Below are 23,059 nucleotides of genomic sequence, written 5' to 3'. Positions count from 1 at the left end.
AACTGTGACAAAGCCAAAGTTCTTTGTAGTGAAGTACTTGGGTACTTAAGTGTGATTCTTACTATCTTCTAATAAGCCCAAGAAAACATTTATGAAACTATAATGAAAAGCAATGAAAAAAAGTGATTCAATTTAAACATCTTAGCTTTAATGCAATTTTATATATCTATTATTAAAGCAAAGTTAAACGACTATGGTCTTTTTTTGTTTCTAAAACTTTTTGAATTCAAAATTTTACTAATGCATTATCTATAAATAGACACTTTACCTGTGTTGGAAGCTTCCCAGCATTGGCAGGTTTACTAGTGGACCATGCTAGGGTGTGTGCTGAACCACAAGCCACCCTATTTATCTTTTTACCCTGAAGTGCTGCAACCAACCGAGGTCTCTGGATTGCATTAGTTGTTCCATCCCCAAGTTGCCCCTCATCATTATCACCCCAAGTATAAACTTCACCTAAATAAAGATTAAAAATTACTTTTAACATAAACACTAGTATAAAGGAAAGGTATACTTTAAGGTCTTCCTTTAGAAGACAGAACTATTATTAAAAGTATTAAAAGCTCTATGACTTACTCAGAATTCAAACAAAACTAAAAAATATGCTCTGGCTACTCAGTAATTTATATCCTCTAATACTTGTCCCGAGTAAGAGAAAAATTAACAAGAAAACCTATAATACTTGATCCTCCAGGTCTTCCCTATAACTGTCAATGTGGCTTTTACTTTCTAAAAGCAGATACAGGAAATACTGTTATTTTGCAAAGCTATCTAAGAGAGAGTTAGAGGAGAGTCACTGGGAAAATTATGGAGATAATAAAAAACAAAAGAAATCAAGAAAATCTATTCAAAATACTACAAACAAAATAGGTCTTAATTTATTAGGACCCTAACGCATTTTACAACCTGAAAAGTAAATATGCAATGCTAAACATAACATAGACTAGGGGTATAATTAATAACTATTTTCATGTTAGAATCTTATTAGTAGCCATGTAAAATCTACATTTATAAAATCTCAGCCTATAATAATCATGTTTATCCCAATACGTAGATGACACTACATTATCTGATAAACATTTACATTCTGTAGTAAATGGATTCTTATTTTATCAAATATTAACTTATAATCTCTTAATATTTCAAAAATATTTTTTACCTAAGAATACCTAGTTTGTAAGAGAAAAGATGATTTGAATGAAAAACAACTATTCCTTTAATTATAGTATCTATAAACACTAAGAATGCCAAAAGAATATTTAAAAAGTACAATTTGTTTAAAATTAGTATTATAGGATTTAGAGAAATAACTTCAGAAATCATCTAGTTCAATCATCTCAATTTACAAGTGAAAAAACTGAGGGTCAGACAAAGTTAGAAATAATCTGTCTAAAAGACAAACCTTATGCTGGTAGTAAAAATAGTAGAGCTATGATTTGAATCCAAGGCTCATAATTCCAAATCTAACACACTTTTAGCTATGCCTGCTGAATTCAACCATCTTGAATATATTATGAATCTTAAGATAAATGAAAACTATTCTTGCCACCTGAATAAGTTCTTTACTTAAAATCAGTTTGTTCTCAATTTGGAACAATCTCAATTAGAAAAGAAGATTATTTTTTCCACATACCATCTTCAGTGCAGCAGACACAGTGTAAAGAACCAGTAGCAATTGCAATTACTTTCTTTCCCTGTAGGCCTTGTACTTGCCGTGGCCTTCTAACATGATCATCTGATCCATGACCCAGCCTGTGATAATCTCCTTTACCCCTGTGCAAAAGTAAAAGTGATTATATGTCTTAAACCATATCTTGTCATTCCCAGCCACATTCCCAGTCACAAATATGTTGACTGAAGATTTTAACTATGCATAATTATACTGCCTACTCAACACCAGGGCTGTCATATAATTATTAAATTTGATTTTTTTTTTTTGGCTAAAGTTATGAAGTCCCATAAAACCAAACCTACCAAGTATAAACTGATCCAGACTTAGTAAGAGCAACAGAAAACTGTGATCCACATTCTACTTTAACTACGCCAAGACCTGTGAGAGAATCAATCTAAAGAACAATAAAAAAGAAAATAAAAAACAATTAGATGAGCTAAACTGCTATTGATAAAAGAATTCTATTATATAAGACTACAACCAAAACACTATAAAATGAATGGATGTATTAAAATATTCTTATCTAAAACAATCAATATTCTAAATCAAATACTGCAGACTTTGCATTCCAATAGATACATATTCACATTAAAGTTTCCTCCAATATTACATATCAAAACCATTACTTTCAAAAGGGCTTCTCTCTAATCCATGAAGCATTTTTTTAATCTACATGCATAAAAGGCTGAAGATGTTGATATCTATGAACTATATTTTCTCACCTCAGTTTAGAAAACAGAAATAAAAGTGGGAAAGAATTAAATATTTTCCAGGAAAAAAATCCTTCTTTAATATATAGTAAACTAAAATTATTCTCTGGTTCACTTGTTAAATTACATTAAATGAACAATAGAATACAATTAGACACTATGATATATGTACATCCTTTGTTGGCCTTTAAAAATTTCAAAATGAAGAAAATAACATCTTTAAAATGAATTTACAGAGCAATATTCTTTATCAATCTCTAATCTTAAAAAAAAAAGAACCATTTAAGTTATTTGGAAAAGGATATTATTATATGGCTTTGGTCAGCAACTCAGGCTCCATAAAAACTTGATACTGATCCATAACACATAAGAAGAAAAAGAGTAGTTTGTGATAACAGAAACATCTGAATATTAAGTTCCTCCATGAAATTAAACTGATTCTCCTTATGACAGTTCATCTTAAAAGTGGAAACAGAAGAAAAACAACTGCTTGAACACATGGGTTGATGTGGACATGATTGGGGATGCAGACTCGAAACAACCACACCAATGCAACTATCAATAATATGTAAATAAGTCCTGATTGATGATACATGTTAAAACCAGTGGAAATGTGCATTGAATGTGGGGGTGGGGCGAAGGGGGGGTGGGGTGAAGGGGAAAGTAAAAACATGAATCATGTAACCATGGAAAATGTTTCTAAAAAAATAAAATATTTAAATCTTAAAAAAAAAAAATCTACACCTGAGACCTATGAGATAGCAACCTTTTTTTCTAGCAATTACTAGATCAGTGTTCTACATATTGGAAAAATAAACCTGAAATACCTTCATTGGCACTTTACAGCCATCACTGCCTCCTCTGCCAAGTTTTCCATAGTCTCCATCACCCCAGGACCACACTGTATCATCATCAGTGAGGCAAAGTGTCTGTGCATCCCCACTGCCACAGGCAATGTCAATAACTCGATAGCCTTGGAGAGCTTCCACCTTATGGGAAAAGAAATCACTTGAAATCATTTGAACTTGACATGGATCTAGTTACTCTTCCATCTAACTACACAAATAAGAGAAAGTCCACATGTTTAAGGTGAAACAATGGGAAAAGATGATGCTTTAAAAGCTAACGTGAATTTATATTTTATCCTAGAGACTAACATGAAGCCCCTGGAATCAACTTCAATAGGAAAGTCACATGGTCTGAACTGAAAAGACTGGAAAGACGGTGATATTTTGACAGCAATAGGGAAATCTGGAAGGAAAGGGGAAGATAATGAGTTCATTTTGGAAATGTTGAGTCAGATGTCTCTAGGATATCGAGTTTAAAAAACCCAATAGGCAATTGGTGATGTAGAAACAGATGGCTAGACAGAGAGACGAACAAAGACAGACGAACCGGAGAATCATCTGTGGAGAGAGAATGGTAAACCCATGAGAGCTGATGAGATTATGGAAGGAATACAGAGGAGAACAAGAAGATGGGCCAGGACAGAACCTTGACTACATTTAGAGGTGCTAGTAAGATAGCAAAGGAGAATGAGAAGTGGTCAGACAATCAGGAGGACCAGGAAAGAACAACGTCATAAAAACTCAAGAGAGGACAGATTAGACAGGAGGAACAAGGGTAGTTAAGAGTGTCAAAAGAAGCAGACAGATCCAAAAGGAAAAGGACTGAGAAAAGATGATATCTGGTGATCACTATTAACTTTGGAGAAAGCAGTTTTAGGTGGGTAATGAGGTTAGAAGTCAGATTATAAAGGGTAGAGTAGTAAGAAGGAAGGAAGAAGGAAGAGCAAATAGAGTAAAGTTTGAGTGAAAAAGGAAAGAAAAATACAAGAAAAGAGCTTAAAGGGATAGCAGGTTCTAGTGAAGACTTATGGATGGGGGAAAAATTGGAAATATTTTACAGTAGAAAAGGAATCAGGCAAAAAGGGAAGAAGTTGTAGATTTGGTAGGCAATGAAGAGGGAGGGATTAAAAGAGGAAGCTCATTGAGAATTTAACCTTCTGAGGGCAAGTGGGCAAGATTCAGTGCATTTGTAAACAGGTTAGTCTTGGCAAGAAAAGGGCCACTACACTTTCAGAGATTGCGGAAAAGGAAGAGAGAACTGAAGATTAATTTCCAGGGGTTTTGAGATCGAGTAAAATGGGAGAAATGGGACTCAAGCTATATAAACCTCAATTTTTTCAGCAAAATAAGGTAGGGAAGGCAAAACTTCTGTGGGGAGTGAGGAATTAACTATAAGAATTCTCTGTGACAGGACTCAGCTGAGGTAGAATAACATTAATCCTTAATGAATCCAGGCAATAGAGTTGTGAAATCTTCCTCCAGTTGCATTCAGCAGTTTGTAAGTAGGAGTAGAGAAGAAAGAGCAAAGAATCAAACTAGGCCTGAAGGGAGCAGCATTAAAACAAAGGGTAAGGGATATAAGAGCAGAGAACAGGGTAAAGATGAAAATTAGGTTGAGATTAGAAAGGTAGGAAAATGAAGTCAGAACCAAAGTTAACAGACTAAGAAAGTAATTAGAGTTAGAAAGCCTAAAGAGCTCACTGAAAATGGAAAATAAATTTAAGATGAGTGTGAGGCTTAGAAAGAAGTAGAATTATAGAAAGTTCTAGTCAGATAGGAGAACATCACTTTAAGTGCTATTTTAACTGTCAATTTAAATACAACATAGTCCAAAATGCCATTTTAGTGAATAATGAAGTCTCTGTAATAAACTGATATTCCTTTCTACTCCCCTGTCTCTTTGTTCCCACCCTGCCAAATCAGTCTGTTTCCTTAAATAAGACAGAAAACACAAATATCATAGTTGCATACGATCACTAAGATATCGTTCTTACCAGCTTGGGCTTTAGTTGGTCCTCACTATCTCCATGACCTAAGCGGCCATATCTTCCTTTCCCCCATGTATAGAGGTCACCAGCTGCTGTAATACATGCACTGTGGGCTCCACCAGCAGCAATATCAACCACTTCTATTCCTCGCAAAGACTCAATTACACGTGGGCGATCACAGGGACTACAAAAAAATAATAATAATTAAATATACCACAAGAAAATATAATGTGTGTATATAGAGAGATATATGTAGATATATCTAGATTTAAAATATCTACACATCTCCTAATTAGATAAATGCTTAACATGAGTGCAAATCTGTCTACTAGTACAGCTACTAAGAATCATTTGCTCATCCACATACATTTCCAAATCACCTTACTGACACATTAACCAAAAAGAATAATTTTTCCATGCCAGCTAAACATTTGAAGCTTTATTCCTTTAAGTCATATTACTTTAAACACAGAACCTTTAACACCTAAAAATACATTTGATATTCAGACTATAAAGTTTTGATATACAAAAATTATATATCAATTACATGAAGAGAAAGCAACTATGATGGCATTCTAGGATTTTGCTAATCTACAAAACGTGGACATACTCATTATGTCTACACATCAAATTAATCATAATTTGAAATAAGGATTAAAATACAAGAGATACTTAAAGAGAACATCAGTTCCCCACCCCTAAATCCTTGTTTGGGGGGAAAGAAAACAAAAACTTCTCTCAACTGGTAGAGTTGTGTGTTGAGCAAAGTTTTTCTGAATAAAGCATATAAGTAGTTATGCAGGCAAATTAATATTTGTGACACATCCATTATCACCACATCACCCCACCCTTCCTTCCCCTACCCAGTCCTAAACTTCTCAGAGACATTTTAATTTTGTCATATTGCTAAAATATAATTGCATCCATGTACAGGATATTTGGAACAATTATTTTAAGATAATTTCAAGCAAGAAATGTTTTCACAACTTTTATTTTTAAATAATCAATTTTAACATTAAAAATGTTAAAAGTACTTAGGTAAGATTTGTATTCAAACCCCCAAAACAATGCTTATTTGTAATACCTTCTGTTTCCATGCCCCAATTTTCCATCTTCTGCCTCACCCCAGGAATATACTTCTCCTTCTGATGAGAGTGCTAAGCAGTGCTTTCCTCCAGAGTTCACAGCTACTTTCTTTATAAACACATGCTGAATAGATTCAAGCAATGTTGGAGTAGAAACTGATTCAGTCCCTCCAATTCCCAATCTGCCACCTGCTCCGTATCCAGTAGCATACAGCTAAACCCCACCCCAAGAAAAGAAAGACATTATAAAGCTGATTAACTTAAACATGCTTTCTGTTAAAGTAGTCTTGTAATTGGTAATAAGAATATAGACAATGGCCCTGGACATTTTCAATACAGAAAAAATAAAAATTAAATTTAAAAATCAAGTAAATCATCTTTATAAAGAATATTTTATAAGAATGGCCAAACCAAATACTTTGTGCTGTCTCATCCATGGCACTTTTAAAAAAATAACAACTATGTTTAATTCAACATTTATTAAATACCAACTACAAGGAAAGAATAGACGTGGGGTGCTAGAGATTCAAAAATGCCACACAAGAGTATGTCCTCTGAAGTTTACAACTTAAGGTAGAAAGAAAATTGTGTAAAAAAAAAAAGTTAAGAAATAGGTACAAAGGGACATCAAAATTACTTTTGGGCCTAGAGACAGGAGGTCCTAGGTTCAAATCTGGCCTCAGCCACTTCCCAGCTGTGTGACCCTGGGCAAGTCACTTGACCCCCATTGCCCACCCTTACCACTCTTCCACCTATGAGACAATACACCGAAGTTAAGGGTTTAAAAAAAAATTACTTTTGGTTATAAGGTTGGGGATATGGGAGGAAATCGTAGAAAGTTTCATGGAAAAGATGGCACCAAACATGGGAAAAATAATACTGAATTACACAGGTATTCACGCATATCCAAGATGCAACTGAAGATGTAAAATAAGAGTTCAAATTAAGGAATGAAGCTTGATATTTTCCTCATCTTCTTCCAAGATCCATCTTTTCCATGTATCCTTACCAAATCTACCCCTTCCTCTGGCCAAGCTAAGTGTTATCTTCTTCTTCAAATATTCCTCAGAGTTCTTTATCATGATCTCTTTTTTGTCCCCTAACATTCCCTCAATGTTCATGATATTTATGTGCTTTCATCTACTCTTCCCATGTAAAAAATATAATCATTTATGAGCCAGGCCTACTTCTCATCTGTCTTTGTAAGTCCAGCAATCTAATCCATTGTCCTCTAAACAATATGCATTTAATAAATGTTGGTCAAATTGAAATGGAATTAGGAGTTATTTACAAAAATAAGTGATCACTAACACATTGGAGTAAATGAAAATGCCAAAGCAGAGAGAGTAGTCAAAGAGAAAGAAAACATAGAGCTTAAGGACACCCACATTTAAGGTAGACAGACGTGAACCAACTAAGTAGTCTAAGGAGGAGAAATCAAACAGGAATAAAACTAGTAGACCACAGTGTATGAAAGACAAATGGCTGAATATCTAGTATAAGAGTTCCTTTTTGGGGGCCATGGATCTCTTTGTTTATCTGGTGAAACCTATAATTCTCTCCTCAGAATAATGTTTTTAAATGATAAAGTGAAATTCATAGGATTATAGGGGAAACCAATTATTTATCAATTTATAAAAATATTTAAAAAATAAAATTCATGTACTCTTAAGTTAAGACAGGTCAATGCTGCAGAAAAGGTAGAAAGGAGGATCTGGCAAATTGGAGTTAACAATCAAGGGTTCATTAGTAATCCCAGAAGGATGAGTTTAAGTAAAGTAGTAGAATACAGAAAGCAGAGAAGTGAGAAGCAAGTTAATGAGTACAGAAGCCTAGTAGTGAAGGAAATAAAAGACCCTGAAGGATTTTCTATTTAGGGTAAGGAAGGAATCATGTGACAATTAAAATATAAAAATTTTTTTCCTACCTGAAAATCAAAAAAAAAAAAGAATTTATGCATCAGATACCTAGAACTAGAGCCAAATCTACAAGACCATAGATATATCACAAAAGCTCTTTTAAAATACACCAAAAAATCACAACATAGAATTTATAACAGTCATTACACCAGTAATTGCCCTCCCACAAACACACTCTAAGTGCCAAGAATAAGTGCAAACAGCCTGACAGATTGGTACTTCAGTTCTCCATATGATTTCTTCCAAAGCAGAGACTCAACTCAAAGCTGCCTGACCCCACAAAAGAAAGCAGAAGTTGATTCTGACCTAGGAAAAGGAAAGAACATTATCTGTAGGGGAAAGGGGCAAATGGGCATAGGTAGCTAGAGGGGAAAATAAAGTTTTGATGCCAGAAAAAAAGGAAAATGAAATCCCCTCTGAGGATATTCCATTCCCAATGAAGTTTTTGCAGAAACCTAAGCTGGGCTCCTGCAGCACCCTCAAAATGAGGAGGCTGAGGGCACGCAGCATTAGGCAGAAGTGGGGATTAGGCAGAAGTGAGACACTAACAAGAGAAGGGTCAAAGAATGAAAAGGAAAACCAGAGACAAACTTCTGGGAATACTTAAGAAAGATTAAAAGACCTGAAAGCCAAGAAAGAAGACCTGAGAAAAAAGCCATATGCTGAGAAGTCCCCCTTCATTCTTCCTCCTCATCTTACGTCACTCAAGACACCTTCCTGCACTATTTCTTCCTTCACTCTTGTATCAATTGAAAAAGTGACCTTTATTCTTGCCAGGGCCAAGTCCTCTATATGTATTTTTGATCCCCATCCACTTGTTTTCTTTAATACATTGCTCTTATTCCCATTTCCCTCTTCTCTCACCTTTAAGATATCCTTATGAACACATGAAACAAATACAACAAAACTTTCCTTAAACTTTTACATACAGGCAACAAAGCACAAACAGAATGAATCAATAGATCACTGTCAGAGAAAATCTCCAGGTTTGAAACTGTAAGGTAAGTAGTAATTAAACTTCCAAGTCCATTAAAAAGAATTTTGCAAGGATTCAGGAGAAAGCACTTAAAATATGAAAATAAATTTATGTAAACCAAAGTAATTCTTTTTTGATAAATTCAAAGCAATTGAAGCAATAGGTTTCAAAAAGCAAAGGAGCTCAAACTGCAAGCAAAATAAATAAAGCCTATGGACCCTTTCTCAGAAAAAATGTTTTTAAATGATTAAAATAAAGTACATTGGGTTACAAATGAAACCAATGAACTAAAATGTAGCTAACAATATTTTTAAAATTAATGGACCACAGATTAAAAACCTTTGGTATAGAAAGAGCTCCCAGATAAGGGCACAAAGGGAAGGCCCTATACCTATATAGAAACATACCTTCTCTTCAACTTATACTCTTAGAGAGTAAATCAAGATGTGCAAAAATGACTTGCCCAGGACCACACAGGGAATAATTATGTCTCTGAAATAGTACTTGAAACCAGGACTTCCTGTATACAAGGCTGGCTCTTTATCTACTATGTCACCCTGTCCCTTATTGATAAAAATTTTAAATAGCATGAGGTCAAGCCTAGATCTCTGAGATACTCCAGTGTAAACCTCTTGACAAGCTGACATTGAATCATTAAAAACTAGTCTTTGGATCATTTATTTAAGCAGCTTGGGGTCTAACTGTATTATCAACTAGCCCATATCTCTCCATCTTTTCCACAATAAGAGTAATAAAACCAATTATAGCAACGAAGATTTACTAAGTACTGCTTACTATAAAATATTTAAGTTTAAAAGCTGTCTTCATTATTTCAACAACTCACTGACTTTTGCAGTTATATCCCATGAAAGAAATTTAGTTTTTATAGTCTTTGGTCATTTTCCTGAGAAACATTTTAGAATTGATCTGCTTTCAAAGTTAACTTAAGTGCTACAAAGTTGTAAAATACAAACAAGTCATAATTCTGTCTAATCTTCAACTACAAAGGACTAATATATCATTTATAGGAATATAAAAGTCTTACCTTTCCATCAGCAGTCACTGCAAAGAGAGTCTGTTCACCCCCAATTAACTGTATGGGCCGCAGTGCTGCAAGAGCTTCACAAGGTGTTGGAACTTTGACTTTTGCTCCTTCAATACCTCCAAGCTGGCCTCGGTGATTGTGACCCCAACCATAAATAGTTCCACTGCCACCAGCAGAAAGAGTCCAATCATCAGGTCGCCTATAAAAGACACAACATTTTATTCAAGAAAAAGTACATACACAAAACATACTTCTTACCTATATTAATATAATATAGAGAAGCAAATATAAAAGATATTTACATAGCATTAATTAGTTTATATTGTAATAACCTACCTGTTCATCCACTGGACAAGTTGCTCATCTTGTTCTCTCTTAAAAATGTCATGGCTCTCATGGAGAACATCCAGAATTTCATTGTCGGCCATTAACTCCCTGATTTTCTTTGCCACCTGGTCAACATTATTGTCATATTAGAAATCAAACATTCTCTTCCAATTTAACAAGGGTAACAATAAGAAAATAGGAAAAACAGTAATTGTACCTCAAAATAAAATTTAATCGGAATATTACAATTTTGTAGCCAGTATCCAAATCAATACAATTCTATAAATGTCTGAAACATTAAAATCAAAATGTTTAAAGAAAAAATGCTGTCTAAAATTCTTAGTTTTTATTTTCAACAATTTATTTTTACTTAAATACATTGTGGCAAAAGTATACCTAAATTCTAATATACATTACCTTTTTCACACAAAACAGATAAAATTTCACGTATTCAAAAAGTGATTTTAGAAATTATTTCAGAAAAATCTGCAATACCTCATCAAGGAAAAGGCAAGGTAAGGGTGTTCGTTTGTCCAAGGCTACTGCGACTCTAGAGGCCATACAGTATCTTCTAAACCAAGCCCATTTGTGTGTCTCAGCACAGCAAGGAAGAGTATCCAGTTCTAAGTCACAAGCAAGAGCTACTAGCACCTGTAACCATCAAAAAACCAAAACCAGAGATTTAGAATATAATTATAAAAATAACTTTCTTGTCAAAGTTATATTTTATGAAGTCACTAAAGTAAACTGGAGACATTAAATGTGGACACCATCAATCCTCTCCTTTATACCCCAGCAATAATTCTCCACTCTCTTCTTTCCCTCTGGCTAAAGAAGCTACATCCCTGCTCATCATCAAGCAAAACTCTCTACCCTTGCCTTGATGCTTCATTACCAAACTCTCCCCAGCCTGTGTTACTCTGGCTTCCAAAACCAAGCAGCCCAGTCACTAAATCCATTATTCTGTTTTCAGTTTTATTGAAAACCTATGTATATCTATCCACTTCCATCATACTCTCTTGGTTCTTTTTCCCTACTATTCTAGCTGTTCATTCTCCTGATTCCTTATCTAATTCCCAAATCTCTGACATGGATATTCCTCAAATTCCTTAGCCCTGATATTTTTCTATTCTCTTTCCACACTCTTTTCCCAACAACCTCATAGTTTCAGTTATTACCTTTATAGCCTAAAAAATATCCCTATCTCAATTCCATTCTTGAACCTCCTTTTGATAGTCACTGTCTTGACATGGAAGCCCTATCCCATCAATATCTTAAGCTTAACATATGCCAGATATTCTATTCTTTCCCCCTAAACTAGATCCTTCTAACTTCATTACTTTGCCTATGGAAAAATAATTCTAGCAAGTACCATATGTCAATTATACTTGATTTTTCCTTTTCCTCCCTTTTCATATCTCATCATCTACTTAGGACTATCAAATCAAACAATTAGTAAACATTAAGCAACTCCTATGTGGCAGGCATAAGTCTTATTAAAGAAGATTTTAGGTATTTATAGATATATATTTAAAGTGTGGCCGCCAGGAATCAACGATTCAGGTTGATTCCGTAATTAAATCAGACCCAAGTCAGCATCTGGTTAAGGTAGTTTATTTACAATTAGGAAGGTAAAGGTAAGGAAATAAAGAGAAAGGGAGAGGCTAGTCCATGCCTGCAGAGGCCTGGACAGAGAGAAAAGGTTAGAAGGCTAACTTAGGCTACAAGCCACAAGACTTAGCAACCAGATAGGCTAGTGCCTACTTAAGACAGAGTTTGGAAGGGGCCTAGGTAGGCCAAGGAAGTCAGCCTAACTTACCCACGTGACAATACAGAGTGCAAGTGGTCTGTGGACTCACCCGACTATCTGCAGCACCAAGTTCAAAGCCGGCACCCCCTCAACAGGAAGTAACCAACATACTTAAAGAGATAGAGTCTTTCGTCACTTCCCGTGGGTCCACCTCTAATTCAAGTGGACAAATGGCAGTCTCTACACTGATTTGGACTGCCCAAAGGGCAGTCCCTTGTTCTTGATTTGTTACTTATTGTCACGTGTGGGTAACTCATCTCCCCTCCCCACTAAGGGAGGTAAAGATGACATCATCTTTATGCCTAGGGTGAGCAGAGTTTGACTATGAATGGGCTAGAGCTAATTCTATTTACACAATCCCCACTGATGATCATATTGGGTGCCTAGTCACCCCAAGTGATCATTTTACATAATCATCTTATACCCACAAAGGTCTTCTAAATACAATAGGCAAGAGGTGATGAAGATTTGAACTAAAATGTGAAGAAAAAAGGACACATGCAATGGATGTTGTGAGGTAAAAATTACAAGATTTGACAAATGGAATGGGTATGTGAGATGAATGAGAGTGAGAAGTATAGAATGGCACTGAGATTTCAGGTCTGGGTGTCAGGGAGGATAATAGTATCTTTTAAAATAATATATATATATATATATATATATATATATATAATTTTTTTTAAATGAAATTAAGATGAGGGGAAGGATGGAGAGAAAAGAGAATTAGTTCCACTTTGGTCATAATGAATTTGAGATCCCTATAGCATATCTGATTCAAAATATTTTCTGGCAATTTGTGATACATGACTATAATCCAGATAAACTAAGACTGAATACATTTGGAAATTTGGAAATTATCTTTGCAGATGATGGGTATATACAGATGACCTCCATGATGTAGTACAAAGCAGAAAGAGAAGAGAGTTCAAGACAGAGCTTTGGAGGACACACACTTTTAGTAGACTAGTCATGCATGAAGATCTAGCTGTGGAGAATGGGAATAGTCAGATAGATAGGAGAAGAACAAGGCAAGACCAGTGTTACAAAAAAAAATAAAGAAAAAAGGGGATCCAATAGAAGAAGATAATACTGTCAAATGCTTCAGAGAGGCCAAGAAAGATGAAGATTAAGAAAAGACCATTAGATTTGACAATCAAAAAATTATCATTAACTTTGGAGTGAACAGTTTTAGTTGAATGATAAAGTTTCATGCCAGATTATAGAGGGTTCCAAAAAGAATGAAAGGAGAAGCTAAAAGGAGAAGATTTTTTCTATGGTATTAGCTGAAAAGAAGAGGAAAGATACAGTATAATAACTAGTGGAGGTGGTAGGACCAAGTGAACATTTTTGGCATCTTTGAATACAGCAAAAAAGGAGTTAGTGGATAGGGAGAGACTTAAAATTAGAGGGAAAAGCTCAAGGTATTAGAGAAGACAAGAATGTGTGGAACCAAGAGTGCATGGAGAGGCTTTGCCTGGCAGGGACTTTTCATTTGCAACCAAAGTTGAGAATATAATGAGGAAAGATATGTGAAGAACATGAGATAAAAGGAAAGAAGAGGGAGCCCTCAACAAACAGCCTCAATATTTTTGGTAAAGTAGGAATGCAGGTTTTTAGCTGAGAGGGTAAAAGGAGGGAATGTAATAGGAGACTTGAAGAGAGAGGAGGTCTGGAACAACCACTGTGGAGAGTGGAATAGAGACTAAATCAGGAACCAGTTGAACTGCTTTGCTAAAATGAGGGCCTACTTGAAAGTGGATAATAAAAATTTTAGATGTACATGATCGGCATAATTTCATGACTTCCTCTAGCTTCAAAAGGGAATTGAGATCAAATATAGCCTCAGACACTTCCTAGCTGTGTGACCCTGGGCAAGTCACTTAACCCCCATTGCCTAGCCCTGTAACAAATAAAAATTAATATAGAAGGATATATATAAAAGATATTAGGGTTTAAAATTTTTTTTCAAAAGGGATTTGAGAGTAGAGGATAACAACTGAAATGGTTCACCAAGGGTTTGAGACTTATAAGGGAGGAAAATGTAGTAAATGCAGGGCTGATAGCATGGGAAAGAACTAAGGAGGAGAGAGAATGAAAGTCATGATGAAGTCAAAGAACAGAATTAAGCATCATAATAAGATGAAATAATAAAAAATAATGTTAAGACAAAAACTCATCAGAATTCATAATCATGAAGTAGAATATTGGTGAATGATGGCAAAATTAAAGATGAAAACCTCTGTGTAAAGCTAAAGTAAAATAATATAAGTCAAAATTAAATAGATTAAGTAACTAGGAAGTCAAGATATTCCTTTCCTATTCTATCCTGTTTTTTGTCCTCTCCTCACTTTGTCTGTCCTACTATCCCTGAAATACTAGAGTATTGCAAAGACTTAGTTATACCATTTCTCTTCTCAAAAATCTTCCAATAGCTCCAACTTTTTTAAATCAAGTTAAAAATGTGATATTTGTCCAAAGTTACAGGAACCCTAAGAGATCACATATTACTTTCAAAGCCAAGACCATGTGTATATCTTGAAACAAAAGGAAAAAACACAGAGGTAGTTATCCAGTGCAATGAATAAAGCACTGGGCCTGAAGTCAAGAAATCCTGAAGTAGGGAAGACTTATCTTCAAGTCTAGCCATAGACACTAACTGTGTTCCCTGAATAACTCACTTAACCTGTCTGCCTCAGTTTCCTGAACTGCAAAAAAGGAATAATTTCACCTCCTAATCAGGTTGTTGAGAGAATCAAATGGGATATTTGTAAAATACTTAACACAGTACCTAGAACATATATATATGCTTATTCCCTTCTGAACCCCTAATTACTTTTCCTCCCATCTGTTTGATTGTTCTTTTTTTCATCTTCTTTGCTGGACTATCATTCTTGTCATTTGACCTAGACCCTATTCTTTTCTCCCTCTATACCATTTCACTGGATTATTTCATCAGCTTTCAGGGATTCATCTCTGTCAAGTCTTAAGTACCTTGATTTCCATCAAGTCCTAGCTAAAGTCTCACTCTTCTGTGAAAATCCTCTGCCAGATTTCCTTAATCTCAGTGCTTTGCTTCTGTGACTACTCCTAATTTATTCTGTATCTGCCTTGTTTACATATAATTATTTGTAGGTTGGCTCTCCCTTAGAGTATGAGCTCTTTTAAGAACTGGTTTTTGCCTTTATTTTTATTTCCAGTGCTCAACACCGTGCTTGGCACATTGTAGGCACTTAATAAATGTTAGCTGGCTGGCTATGTTTAGCATGCAAGTTCCTCTATAACTCTAGCATCACATTATCTTTGTTCTTTTTTCTTTAAATCCAGATGACTGATTTCATTGTAGAAGAAAATCTTGGTGGGGAAACTTCTCCACCACTATAATTGTACTGTTCTGCAGTTTATAGTCTTAAAAAAAGAGGCCTAGAACAATGAGAGCTTATGTGATTTACTCAGGTCACATAAGTCATTGTCTTCAAGATTTTGAACCATGCCACCTTTCTCATACTGCCTTTTCAAATTTATTTCTTATTTCTTCCACATATTCTATCCTCCAACCAATTTGAACTATACTCTACTCTACTCAGCTTCCCCCAAATAGCCTATATGTTCTGTCTTCATGTCTTTCCTCTTTTTTCCTAGGCACAGAATGTCCTCTTCTATCTATTTACTGAGAGAATCCTACCACATATTTTAAAGTCCAACAAATTTGCAGAACTTGCAACAAAGCATAGTTATCTGTTATTAGGAAAATAGAACTTGGAATAATTTACTATCATCTCCACTATAATCCTTTTTCTTTTTTGGAGGGGGCAAAGGAATGGTAGGTGAGAGGGGGGCATAAGTTTTATCTCCAATTTAAATATCTAATTTCATCACCATGGAAAAATAACTTCAAATTCCAAATACTAAGTCTCACTTGGCTTATTTTTTTATGTCTCTCCCATTCAACTTGTTCTTTGTCACTTATTTTTAAAATGTTACCTTAAAGAAGGGGCTATGGAGCAGTTGTTTGCCACCTCTAACAATCGGATCTTCATATTCAAATTGTCTTTGCAAAGCTTCTGGAAGGCCTTTTACCAAAGCTGCTAGAGCACTACCTGTAAAACTCTGAGGGGAAAAAAAAGAAAAGGTAAAATTAATTAAACATACTAGAATTCAAACTGTTGGAATAACTTATGTCTTAAGTATCAATACATCAAGATGGAATATTAATAAATAGTACATGGTACCCAGTAAGCACTTAATCAATACTTTTTCATTCATTCATTCATTTATTCATCCTGTACTTTAACAAGAGTTTAAAGATAAAATAGAAAAAAGGACAGTAATACAAATTCAGGTAAGTAAATGAAAACTACCAGACAACTTCTGATAAAAGGATATACAACTTTCTGTGTGGGGTCCTTACAGAAAAGAAGTAAATTAAGCAATCTGGAGTTCATTCTCTGATCTGTAAATTCCCTCTGATTTAAGTGATAAAGATGAAGCATATTGTTATCAGCAACTGCCTTTTTTAACATAACATGATTTTACTTAATAAAGACCAATCCAGGAGAAAATGAACTGTAAGAATATTAGTGAAAAAAACCTCAGTAAAGAACTAAATTAATATGTGCAATATAGCTTTGCCTAGGCAACTGCAATCTAATCTGTATCAAGTCACTGTGAAATTGGAAAGGTAATATGGACAATGAGATAAATTATCAATAACTTCTAACTGAAAACTTATGATCGCATTTGATCATAAGTAAAAATTTTGGTTACTATTGATTGTAAGAAGTGTAGGACACAAAATAGTGATCTTTAGTGGTAGAAGTAGTAGTAGTAGTAGTAGTTGTGTGTGTGTGTGTGTGTGTGTGTGTGTGTGTGTGTGTGGAAGACTGAGGTTCTAACTCCATCTCTGATACATTTCAGTTTGTGACCTAACTTCTCAGTGTCCCAGACAACTCTAAACCCCCAAAATTTCAAAGCAGATGCAAGCTATTTCATTCTGAACCGATCCTCTCTCTTATATCTAATCATCTACAATTTCTTTCTCCATAAAATCTCTCACAAGCATCTACTTCACTTTACTCATTCAAGCGATACCCTAATCAGACCTTCATCAACTCCCACATGGACTAATGCAATAGTGCTCTAAATGGACTCTCTGCTTTAAGTCTTTGTATTATATCTTATCCCCTTTACTAGCTGCGAAAGTGCTTTTCCTAAAGTGTAAGTCTTGCCATGTCTCTACCCTACCCTACCCTAAATTCCAATGACTCTCTATTAACTTTTAGGGTCAAATATAAATTCCACAGTCATTAAAAGTTCTTCACAACTTTTCTCCTTCCTATATCTTTCTAGTCTTTTAACATTTAATTCTCCTTTCCATATTCAGTGATCTAACTACAGTGGCCTATATATAGGCCACAATGCATAATGTCTTTGCTGTTCCCCTATTCAAACACTGTCTTATTAAATCACTATCTTCCTTTAAAACTCAGTTCAAGCTCCACTTGCAGCAAAGCCTTTCTTGTTACCTCCATTTTCCAGTGTTTTCCTTTTTAAGTCTCTTTCTTCCATCTGTCCTGTATTTATACTCTATCTTCTAAATTACATACAAGTTATCTGCCCTGTTTCAATGCCAGCTCCTTGGGTAACAGGATTGTTTTTGCTTTTTTTCCTGGTTTCCCTAACACTTGGCAGAGGAAGTTCCTCACTGAGAATCCTATGCAAATTAAATCATGGGTCTGGTTGAAAAAAAATTCTTGCAGTATAGAAGGAAAATAGATAGAAAAATCTTAGACACAACACCGCTTATAAGTGGTTTATAGAGTGGTATGAAGATGTCTGCAAACTTTAAAGTTTTGCTATGCTCATTCTAAAACTTGCAACTTCTTTTCCTAATTTGTCATTTAATGAATAATCCAGACAAATAAAGTTTTAGTACTTTTAAGAAATCTTCCCTACCATAGCTCTTGTTTCTCCATCATTATCTCCAAGTATCCTATTTATATTGATTGACTGTCCAAATTCAGTTGTAAGTAGTTTCCTCAATCTCTGAAGGGCCCACATTCTGTGACCAGCAGCTGAAATCACCAAGCAAGAGTCAATATCTGAAGTTTAAAAAGCCAAAATCCTCAATGAAGAAAATGCTTATTGATGTAAATGTTACATTTACCTAAAGCACTCAGTTGAGCACATGCTGCAAGTGATGCTGCCAGTCGAGGAACAATACTTCTGTTGGAAGCTAAATTCAAACGAAAATCCAACAAGCATGTGACCAGGTCCATTGATGGACAGGAAAGAATACAGCGATCTGAAAGAAGATCTTTAGGCCCTATAAGATTAATGTTTATAAAATGATTAGTATTTGAATAAGTGATAATTATGCAAATTAAAATTCCATTTAACAATCTGTTGTTTCAAACACCTTTTACTAGACATTTAAAGATGAAAACCAAGAATGAAATTACAACTGCTATAAAGCTAAAATATTTAAGCAATTGCCTTGCACATATTAAATATTTTATCTTACAGCTGGCCATTTATCTTTAACATATTGTAACTCAAAACATAGTAACTTTTTTTAGGTATGGGTTGTTCTGAAATTCTGCACCAGTTTTAAACTATTAAAAACAAATTCAAATACATTCCTTTTTTAAAGCTTAAAATACCATTAAAACTCTTTAGAATAAGCTATATTATACAATGCATGATTAATCAACATTCTCCTTGGTTAAATTTCCTTTAAATAGTTTCCATCACAATTTGATGTAAAGGTAGCACTCAAATTACTAAGTTAAGAAAATTAATTTGTTAAGAAATTACAAAAATACTTATCTGCTTTTAAATAATTATTTAAAATATTAATATGTCATGGGATATATTCAAATTAAGTAATCATTTCTAAGGTATATAATACATCTTTTTTTACCTGCAGCTGGCATAATAGGATAGACAGTGAATCGCCAACCCCATCCATTTACTGATCCATCACTGATGAACTTCCACTTTAATTCATCTCCAGGAATTCGTAGCTCACTGGACCAGTCAGACCATTCTCGACCTTACACAATGAAATAACATACAAAAAGATTTTACATTTATATGATTGTCTCAAATAAATAACTTTGGGGTAGCAATTAGCAACTTCAGAAGTCTGCATTCACTATAGTAAAATTCAAAGAAACCAAAAACTCTACAGTTTAAAGTGGCAATCAAAAATAAATACTTGTAAAAACAAACTTGGGGAAAAAAGGGGGCGGGGTCAGAAATAAAATGAAATGATTCCTTTATCAACTATTTGCTACTTAAATAACTTTACTCATTAATATAGCCAATGTAAGATAGATATTCTATTTTTAGACTATTTTAGATATTCTAAAAACGTGGCATATTTTGACACTTTGTTACTAGATAAGTTAAAAAATAAAAATTGTCTAAAAAAATTTCTCACTTAACATAACTGGCTAAATTTTCCCTCATTCCCTTTTATTTGTTGAGTGCTTTAGAATGGCACTTTAGTTTAATATTTTCTTGATCACCTGATCGAACTGAAACTATCCTGTTGACACCATCCATTATTGTGAGAGGATCATGACGCCTCTCTGTAGAGCACTGTCGGTCAAACTCTACTCTGAGTCCTTCAGCACCTAGAGAACAAAAGGTACTGCACGATAAATTTCATATATTATTACTCTTTCTTATAATGTATAATGAGAGATGTTCAAAATACAAAAATGAATTTTAAGCTTCTTGCATCCATAACAAATCATAACTATATTTTTATTTATTCAATTCAATTCAACAAACATTTATCAAGGTCCTGGAGGGAGTTTCTACAGCAGAATTCCCTACTCTGGTGAACTAACAACCATGGACCATCCCACTACCCCCCAAAATATACAAGATGTTATATAGTATTACAAAGATAAAAAATTATGATTTCTGTCCTGAGTGAGCTGCAAATATACTAGGAACATAAGTAGAAAAACCCAACAGAAAAAGATTCATAAAACAGGAAACTGGTATCAATATCTTTAAAAGCTATAACATAAAAGCTGTAGACAAAGACAACCTAAAAAATTCTTCATAATCTTGTTCCTTTCTGGCTTTATGTTCATGTAATTTCATGTATTACCTGCCACCAAAAAAAATGCTAAATTATTTATATTTAACAAACACTTTAGTCAAATTTTTAAAGCATGAACCTCTTTCCTCCCTTAGGATAAATTAGATTATGTAATAATTTTATGTAATAATACTTAATGACAAATACAACATAACAGAAGTCTTACTCTATGACTCAAACCTAATGTAAGCATTGTCTTTTGACAAAATTTTTATAACATCTTTTAAAGATTCTAAATCCAATAGTTTGAGCACAAAAATGAGTTTGTTAATAAACAAAGTTGATATGAAACACATACCAAAAAATTACCATCTGATTCAGAATAAAAAAGTATCAAAAATATTAAATATAATTTTGCCACCAGATGGCACAATCTCTTTGCTACTTAAGGTATCACTGACAGAAACTGCCTCAAACTTCAATTTAAACATTTGATACCTAAAAATGAAAGGCTACTGTATAATTGTACTAAATTTCTCCTAAGAAAGATACTGAATATTTCTGACCAAATGTTACTGGCTTATTTTGTGGAACAAGAAGCAAACAGGTAAGCTTCATTTTTTTCATAAGGTATAAGTACCCTAATTAGAGGAAATTCTGTTTGCTTTATACATTAATAGGCAATACACTTCAACTACAGAATATAAACAAACATAACAGAGAGAGGAAAAAGTATAATTAGTGCTTAGTCTACTGATATCTAAAAAAGATCTGACAGTATCTCATACTTTGCACAATAGGTTCTGAAAAGTTTGTTAATGAACTACAAGTAATATTTAAAAATTTGATAACTGGAATTTCAAGTAAAGAAAAATAAAGTCCTCATCATGTGACCACTACAAGAAACCATCAATAAAATTTGCATATTAGAATAATCTTGAGGATGATTTTTAGATAACATATACAAATCCAAATTCATGATTAAATTGATAATTTACATCTAAAAACCTTTATTTGGCTATTCTTCAGCTTTCTAGAAAATAGCCTTGTTTCCTAATATATCAGGTAGTCGTGTATTCAAGTTTTCCTTCATATTTTTCCTAATTTTCATTACAATTGCCTATTAAATAATAAACTCTATAAATTATGCTTTAAAACTTAGAAATATATAAAGCAGAACTTATGCTAACTAAATATTTCTAGGCTTTATATAGAGGTCCTCTCCTTAGAACAACAACCAGTAACAAAATGCTAATATGTTAAAAAAAAAAAAAAAGAATCTGATGATCCTACATAATAATACTAAGGAATACTAGGTAAAGTCACTTCAAACTATCAAGGTCTATTTCTTCATTCATAAACTGAAAAACTTGGCTTAAATTATATTGGTAGATTGGTAAATTATCTTCCTAGCTCTATCATTCTAAAATTCAGCCCATTTAATTTCCACGTTAATAGGATTTTACTAGCTATTCAATTAAGGATTTTACAGAAATTCCTTTTGTTATTCTTTGAAAGTGCAATCATTCACACAATTCAAGGAGGTGATATTTGTTCCCATTTCTTATACTTTTGGTTTGTACTTAATACCTGGTATTTTGACAGTGCCACTAGTTGAGGTATCATCAGTATATGGATGGCTACTTTCTACTACAACAGGCTGAGAAGAGAGTCTTCCACTCTGAGAGTCTGTAGCAACATCTTCTAACTCTGTAACACAGAGCTCCAACAACATATCAGCTACCTGGGAGGAATAAGAAAAACAAAACCAATAAAATGTGAACTATAACAATATCTGGGTAAAAAAAAAAGCTAAGTAGGTCACTTCTTACCACTACCATATCACCACCACCACCACCCACACAACCCAAAAACATCTCAGAATAAACTTATATCAAAGCAAGGATAGGATGGTCTAAATAAAACAGATGTTTATTTCTTCCAATAAGGATAGATTCTCTTGGAAACAAAACTAAACGAGAAGCAAAAAGTTATCATATTCCAGACAATTTACTTTGAAGGAGGGAGGAAGGGAAAGGATAAAAACAAGCTAAATATTTGAAAAGAAAGAGGATTTTTAAAATGGGATTTGTATTGTAGCCAAAGCTGGTCCCATAAAGACTACAGCACAAATGTCCAGAGAAGACCAAGTATAGGTGCAGAAATGAAAATGAAACACTTGGCTTCAAAAAACAAAAAGAAAGACAAAAAGGGAAACTTGTACTTTTCACCTAGCTATGTATAAAGCCTGTATGGAAAACTGGACTAATATAGATGATTAAGTTTGCAGGTTGGTAGAGCAATACAACTTAAAGTAATTAGAAATATTTGAAAAACATGTATTTTTAAGCTAAAAAAAGTTTTTCCTATTTCTCTTTATTTCTTGTAGTTGTTATGAGAAAAAAAGTTACGATTTGGATACTGAGATCCTAAATGAACTTTATATTTGTGAAGCCAATAATGACTAACACAATTCTGAGCACAAAGACACTCCAAAATATTTTACACAGCCACAATCTGATGATCATTTTGCACCACTTAAATAAAGGAAGTAAGATTTAGTAAACTAAGAAAAAAAAAAACCAGAATGTTTATTGTGTCAGTTATTCTGAATGTTACAAGT

At 33.9% G+C, this 23,059-nt stretch overlaps 1 protein-coding gene across 1 annotated transcript in view; it reads right to left on the bottom strand.

The window, feature by feature from the left end:
• HERC2 (HECT and RLD domain containing E3 ubiquitin protein ligase 2) overlaps positions 1 to 23,059 on the bottom strand; it is a 243,202-nt gene that overhangs the window by 15,032 nt on the left and 205,111 nt on the right. Inside the window, exons 70-84 of the mRNA XM_044669288.1 lie at positions 22,027 to 22,180; positions 19,910 to 20,017; positions 19,300 to 19,431; positions 18,544 to 18,702; positions 18,333 to 18,451; positions 16,362 to 16,487; positions 11,066 to 11,221; positions 10,580 to 10,695; positions 10,244 to 10,442; positions 6,303 to 6,517; positions 5,225 to 5,402; positions 3,210 to 3,371; positions 1,975 to 2,066; positions 1,634 to 1,773; positions 269 to 456 (exon numbers count right to left, since the gene is read on the bottom strand). Of these exons, the coding sequence (XP_044525223.1) occupies positions 269 to 456; positions 1,634 to 1,773; positions 1,975 to 2,066; positions 3,210 to 3,371; positions 5,225 to 5,402; positions 6,303 to 6,517; positions 10,244 to 10,442; positions 10,580 to 10,695; positions 11,066 to 11,221; positions 16,362 to 16,487; positions 18,333 to 18,451; positions 18,544 to 18,702; positions 19,300 to 19,431; positions 19,910 to 20,017; positions 22,027 to 22,180 (2,244 nt within the window). The remainder of the gene's footprint in view (positions 1 to 268; positions 457 to 1,633; positions 1,774 to 1,974; positions 2,067 to 3,209; positions 3,372 to 5,224; positions 5,403 to 6,302; positions 6,518 to 10,243; positions 10,443 to 10,579; positions 10,696 to 11,065; positions 11,222 to 16,361; positions 16,488 to 18,332; positions 18,452 to 18,543; positions 18,703 to 19,299; positions 19,432 to 19,909; positions 20,018 to 22,026; positions 22,181 to 23,059) is intronic.

This window comes from Gracilinanus agilis, chromosome 3 (genome assembly GCF_016433145.1).
Source record: "Gracilinanus agilis isolate LMUSP501 chromosome 3, AgileGrace, whole genome shotgun sequence".
Taxonomy (NCBI): domain Eukaryota; kingdom Metazoa; phylum Chordata; class Mammalia; order Didelphimorphia; family Didelphidae; genus Gracilinanus; species Gracilinanus agilis.
This window is presented reverse-complemented; position numbering and strand designations above follow the sequence as displayed.